Below are 5,467 nucleotides of genomic sequence, written 5' to 3' on the forward strand. Positions count from 1 at the left end.
TATATAAATAAATATACATCACTCCCACCCCCAGGCAAAATCTTAAATTGATGGAAGTCAGGTGACATGGTGGGCGGAGAAAACAAGAAGGGGTTAATTGTTTAAGCTCGCTTCTTCCTATAAATTGCACCCCCTCATACAGCTTTCATTTGTTTTCTGAGGCTCTGATTGGCATCTATAGGAGAGTTCTTCATTGTTTCCAGGAGGTAGATTTGGTGAACATTGGAAAGAGGGAAGTGCTGAAACAATGCAGGCTTTAAGGTAAAGCAATATAGTATATACATACATACTTTGTGGCTGTTGATTTCTCCTGGTAATTCAACATCTGCTGCTAAACAATTGAGAATTGTATTTCTTGAAGCTAACATTGTATTCAGTAACTTTTGTATCTAAGAACTGGTTTGTCTTTCATTTTCCTATACCTGTATGTCATGCTATCCAGACTATAATTCTTATGCATATTATCATGAGTATTTATTATGGCTTTAAGTTTCTATTGGATTTAGACTAGCATCATTTTAAAATCATTCTTTTGGTTTCTGTGATTTCCCTCCGTTTCAGGGTTCTCATCACTGCGGCTCTCTCAGTTCAAGTAATCCAGTTTGGAGACGGTAAGGGAACTCTTTAAAACCGCTTTATGTATTTTTCATGTAAACCAAACAAAAGATGTCACTGCAGATCATTCATGTTCAAATTTGTTACTATATTTCATAAAATTTACGTGCTGCCTGTTTGTAAAAGACCTCAAAACAGTTTCTGTCTCAGATAACTTAATTGGTAACATTCTATATTAAAAAATTATTCTAGACAAAAAAATCATTTTAATGATCGCTATTCTTCCAAACCATGAAAGCTTAATTTTCTTATATTCCTCCGTTTCTTTAATTTCCCTCTTTAATTTGTTAAAATTCTACATTTTCTAAATTTCTTGTTATATTTATTCCCAAGTACTTTATTACACTTCTTAATTATATATCTATTTTTATTTCCTTTAAAAAAATCATTTTTCATCTTCATCATAGTTAAGTATCATCATCTCTGATTTGGACCAATTAATTTGCAACCCTGTGATTTCTCAAAAAAAATATCACATGTGCCTCTATTACCCTTAACTGTAACTTGTTAATGTTTCTGGGAATTGTAGCTCTGAGGGGTATACTGCAGTTCCCAGGATCCTTGGTATGTGTGTTCTAAATGTATGCAGTAATGCTTGGAGTAGACCTATTAAAATCAATGGGCTTACTCTCAGTATAGTTTAGCTGACTTGCACTTTATAAAACACAACTTCACTTCTTTCTGTCAAAGGTGGTTTCCCCTTTGATTTTCCCCATCCATATTCCACTAAAATGAAGCTTCAAGAAAACTGTTTTAAGAACAAAATACTGCATATATCTTTTTATGTGGCTTGATACAAATGTGCCACCTTTGTGTACTGCTGCTTATGGTTGCATCTGCAGAAATGACAGATTAGCCCCTACTGTGAGTTTGACATGTTTCTTCCTTTTAAAGCCTGTGAAGGAGAAAACTGTGATAAGGATTCAAGCCAGGAGAAGCTGAATATTCCTCTGTACACCTTTAATGTTTTAAATCACCTTAATTCAGAGAAAAAGAAAAGCAACCATCCTTTGGCCGCAGATGGTAAGTTGGGCTTTTAAATTTTCAAGTATTCTATGGTCTTCTTGAGAAAGATGTCCTTATGGTTCCCATGTCACAGAGGTAGAATTTATCAACTGATGGAGTTTGAACCCAGATTTCCTCAAAGCTTAAGATTTTGGCTCTCAGCCATCTACATAAACATTTGAGAATGTTGTGCCTTTGAAACATTCAAAGTGAGTCACATTATCTTGTAACCCTCGTCATATAAACAGTTAAATACCCCCCCCCATTAGCACAGAGAGAGATATCTGTAATGAAGAAACATTGCTGGAATCTGCATGTCTAATTTGTGATAGCACTTATAATTAGGGTCAGCACTTGCCACAATGGTATATATGATGAGCTCCAACCATTGAGCACCACTGCCTCATCTGAGAGATCAGCGGTGGGAGCTGTTGCCTGGCAACTGCAAGCCAGGGAAGACTTGTTTCCATCATGGGCAGAGCGGGTTTCAGCTGCTAAGCCCACCTCTGGGGAGACCAATGGAAACTGTAGCAGAAGGTCAAAGGGCAATGCCAGAGAAGAAAAATAAAGGCAGAAAGCATCACTTGAATTTTCCAGGCACCGTATTATTTCTATCCCTGGAATGAGACTTAAATGCAATTTTTATTGTTAAAATATTTTGTCAACTGCTGCAAGAGCTTCTCGGAGCTATAAAGTAGGATATAAAGATTCTGCATTCTCTACCAGCCGTAGTTTCTGAACCATCTTCAAAGGCAGCCCCATGTAAAGCAAATCAGAGCAGTCTAGTCTGGAAGCTGCTAGTGTATAGATACTCATGGTATGATCTGGACCCTCTAGAGCGGGTCACAACTAGCATGCCAATTGAAGCTGTTGTACAAGTGCTCTTGGTGGCTGCAGCTACATGGGCTTCCTTGGTGAGAAACTAACCCTAACTGCTAATGTGATTTTTTTTTGGGGGGGGTGCAATCTCATTAAGAATCAACTGAATTCCAGTATCCAGAGTAGTCAGTTTCTCCACCCATGACAATCTGGAATAAACTTCAGTGATACAATGACTGCAAAATGCTATGAACATACATTAAACTTGGACTCCTGACACATATGCAATCAGGAACTTCCCACCCCTAACCCTAAATTAGAGATTAGAGAAGCCAGGGAAACACCTCAAATGACCTGCTTTGGGAGACACATTTGCCTGTTTGTATTTTTGTAATCCTTTTAAACAATATGAGGAAAAAATGTTTCTCTCAAAGGTTACAATTTTAATGTATTTGATTTTTGTTGGAAGCCGCCCAGAGTGGCTGGGGAAATGCAGCCAGATGGGCGGGGTACAAATAATAATAATAATTATTATTATTATTATTATTATTATTATTCTAAATGAATATGTATTCAGTCAATGACAAATGACACTAATATATTGACATATCTGCCCACAACATTGCAATTATTATTTCTGCCTTGTGTTGCAGCAGAAGATAATAAGCAGATTTCGGATACATTTATTACACGGCACAACAGGCCTTAGGATTTCCCCCTAACATTTTAAATAATAAAAAATTTTAAAGTAGCTTTCTCTCTCTCTCTCTTTTTCTCTAGCTTCTTGTACTTAATGTCTGACACTGGAAACCTTAATTGCTTTCTTAACAGTTCTCATGCATTGTTAGTCTTAAGTATGCATGTACCTAGAAATCCTTCCTTTTGTTTAAGATGGAATATAGCTACAAACAATACAAAAACTGCTTGCCTTTTGCATGGAGCAACCACTGCAAAGAATAACTAATTCCATGGTGCAGAAGTCAAAACTAAAATGACTGAAAATCAACGTCCGCAAATCCACCTTCTGTTTATAATAAAGAACCTAGCTTAACTCCAATCTTTATAGGAAATGTGGTAGGCTCTTCAGCTGTTCAGCATTAAATTTGATAACAGAGACCTAGACAACCAATTTCATTCTCCTTCCTCCCCCCTTTTGACACCAGGTAACAAAGTGAACAGGCAGTGCTGTCAAAACGGAGGAACTTGCTTCCTGGGAACTTTTTGCATATGCCCCAAGCACTTCACTGGGAGACACTGTGAATATGATACAAGGATCAGGTATGTAAAGGCAGGTGGTACCTCTGGATTCTTAAAAGTTTTAAAGGATAGGGCATTTTAAGAGTTGGTGTGGCATTAACACGCGGTGGGCAGGGAAATAATGGCCAGCTGTGAATTATTTGGGCAAGATGTACACCAGTTCCAAAGTTTCCCAAATAAGTGCTTCTGAAGAGGAAGATACCTGTTCCTGTATTATTATTATTATTATTATTATTATTATTATTATTATTATTATTATATTTATATTTATACCCCGCCCTTCCTGGTTTAAAAACAAGGCTCAGGGCGGCTCACAGCAAATATAAAACATTGATTAAAATGCGACTTAAAAACAGCATAGAATACAATGTAAAATGCAGCCTCAATAACAATAAAATTCAAAAATTCTGGGGTCATTTTTTTTGGGGGGGAACCCACAAAAACCCCTAGTCAGTAGACATCAAGTGATCACCAGGGCTAAGTGGCCAAGTTGGTCCTGCTAGGGCCAGCAAGGAGACCAGGGAAGAATTTAAATGCGGGGTCCCAGAAATGGTTTCTTCAGGAAAGGGGAAAGGGAATAGAGGATCGGGTTAATTCAAATTGAAGGCCAGGCGGAATAGCTCTGTCTTACAGGCCCTGCGGAAGGAGATCGAGTCCTGCAGGCCCGAGTCTCGTGGGACAGAGCATTCCACCAGGTCGGAGCCATCACTGAAAAGGCCCTGGCCCTGGTGGAGGATAATCTGGCTTCCTTAGGGCACGGGACCTTTAAGCTATTATTATTCATGGACCTTAGGGTCCTCCGTGGGACATACCAGGAGAGGCGGTCTCGTAAGTACGAGGGTCCTAGGCCACATAGGGCTTTAAAGGTCAAATCCAGCACCTTATTCTAGAATAAATAAGGAATACATAATTTGTAATTTTATAATATAGATGGATATCGGTTTGGGAACAGAAGCATCTCCTCACAAACTCTAGTTTACAAAATGTGTCGTGATTTATTTATTTGTTAGGAGTTGTGGCACCATCAAGCACGAGGAGTGGATTCAAGATGGATGTCAATTGTGTCAGTGCTTCTATGGGACTCTGAAATGCTCTGCTCAAGCTCTCAAACATGGATGCGGTAAGTAATATATTGGTTGCTACTTTATAAGCCTTGGATGGTGTTCCGTAACAGACAGAATGAACTATCAGCTCTTTAGGGGAAGGAAGTTTCTGTTGCCTTTCGAGCTCAGTGGCAGATCTGACTTCATTGGTCATGAGACTTACAGTTGTCTGATCACTTGTGTGGGTTACAGGGATGAAGATCAGTACCAAGGTGAGGAAAAGCTGGACCTGTTGGATAGCTGCCTTCAATGAACTGGTTAAAAAAACATAGGGACCTTCCATTCAGGTTCTGTCAACTACAATGACAAGAGGCATTAATTGCTTGTGTTGCTTTTATCTCCAGATTCTGCTGTTGCCAGATGACCTATCTTCAGTGAACTCCATTAAATAGTAAGTATGCTATCAGGTTAAGAATTTTGTCTCCAAAGCTTGGTGGGGAGGAAATGAGGGTTGCCCTTTACCCTTTTTAATAGACTGGACTTCAACTAGGAAGCTGGGTAGAGCAAACATAATCCAAAGGATCTGAGTTATTGTTAATAATAATAATAATAATAATAAATAATAATAAATAATAATAATAAATAATATCCCGCCCATCTGGCTGGGCTTCCCTAGCCACTCTGGGTGGCTTCCAACAAAATATTAAAATACAGTAATCCATCAAACA

The 5,467-nt window shown here is 38.4% G+C and overlaps 1 protein-coding gene across 1 annotated transcript; it reads left to right on the forward strand.

The window, feature by feature from the left end:
- The first annotated feature begins 247 nt into the window (after positions 1–247).
- On the forward strand, positions 248–5,190 carry LOC117055344 (cryptic protein-like). The gene is made up of 6 exons (XM_033164849.1): positions 248–261; positions 562–611; positions 1,510–1,611; positions 3,573–3,717; positions 4,707–4,816; positions 5,144–5,190. Exons 1-6 carry the CDS (start codon positions 248–250, stop codon positions 5,161–5,163), a joined length of 441 nt encoding a protein of 146 aa, XP_033020740.1. The 3' UTR covers positions 5,164–5,190.
- The last annotated feature ends 277 nt before the right edge of the window (positions 5,191–5,467 follow it).

This window comes from Lacerta agilis, chromosome 11 (genome assembly GCF_009819535.1).
Source record: "Lacerta agilis isolate rLacAgi1 chromosome 11, rLacAgi1.pri, whole genome shotgun sequence".
Classification (NCBI taxonomy): Eukaryota; Metazoa; Chordata; class Lepidosauria; order Squamata; family Lacertidae; genus Lacerta; species Lacerta agilis.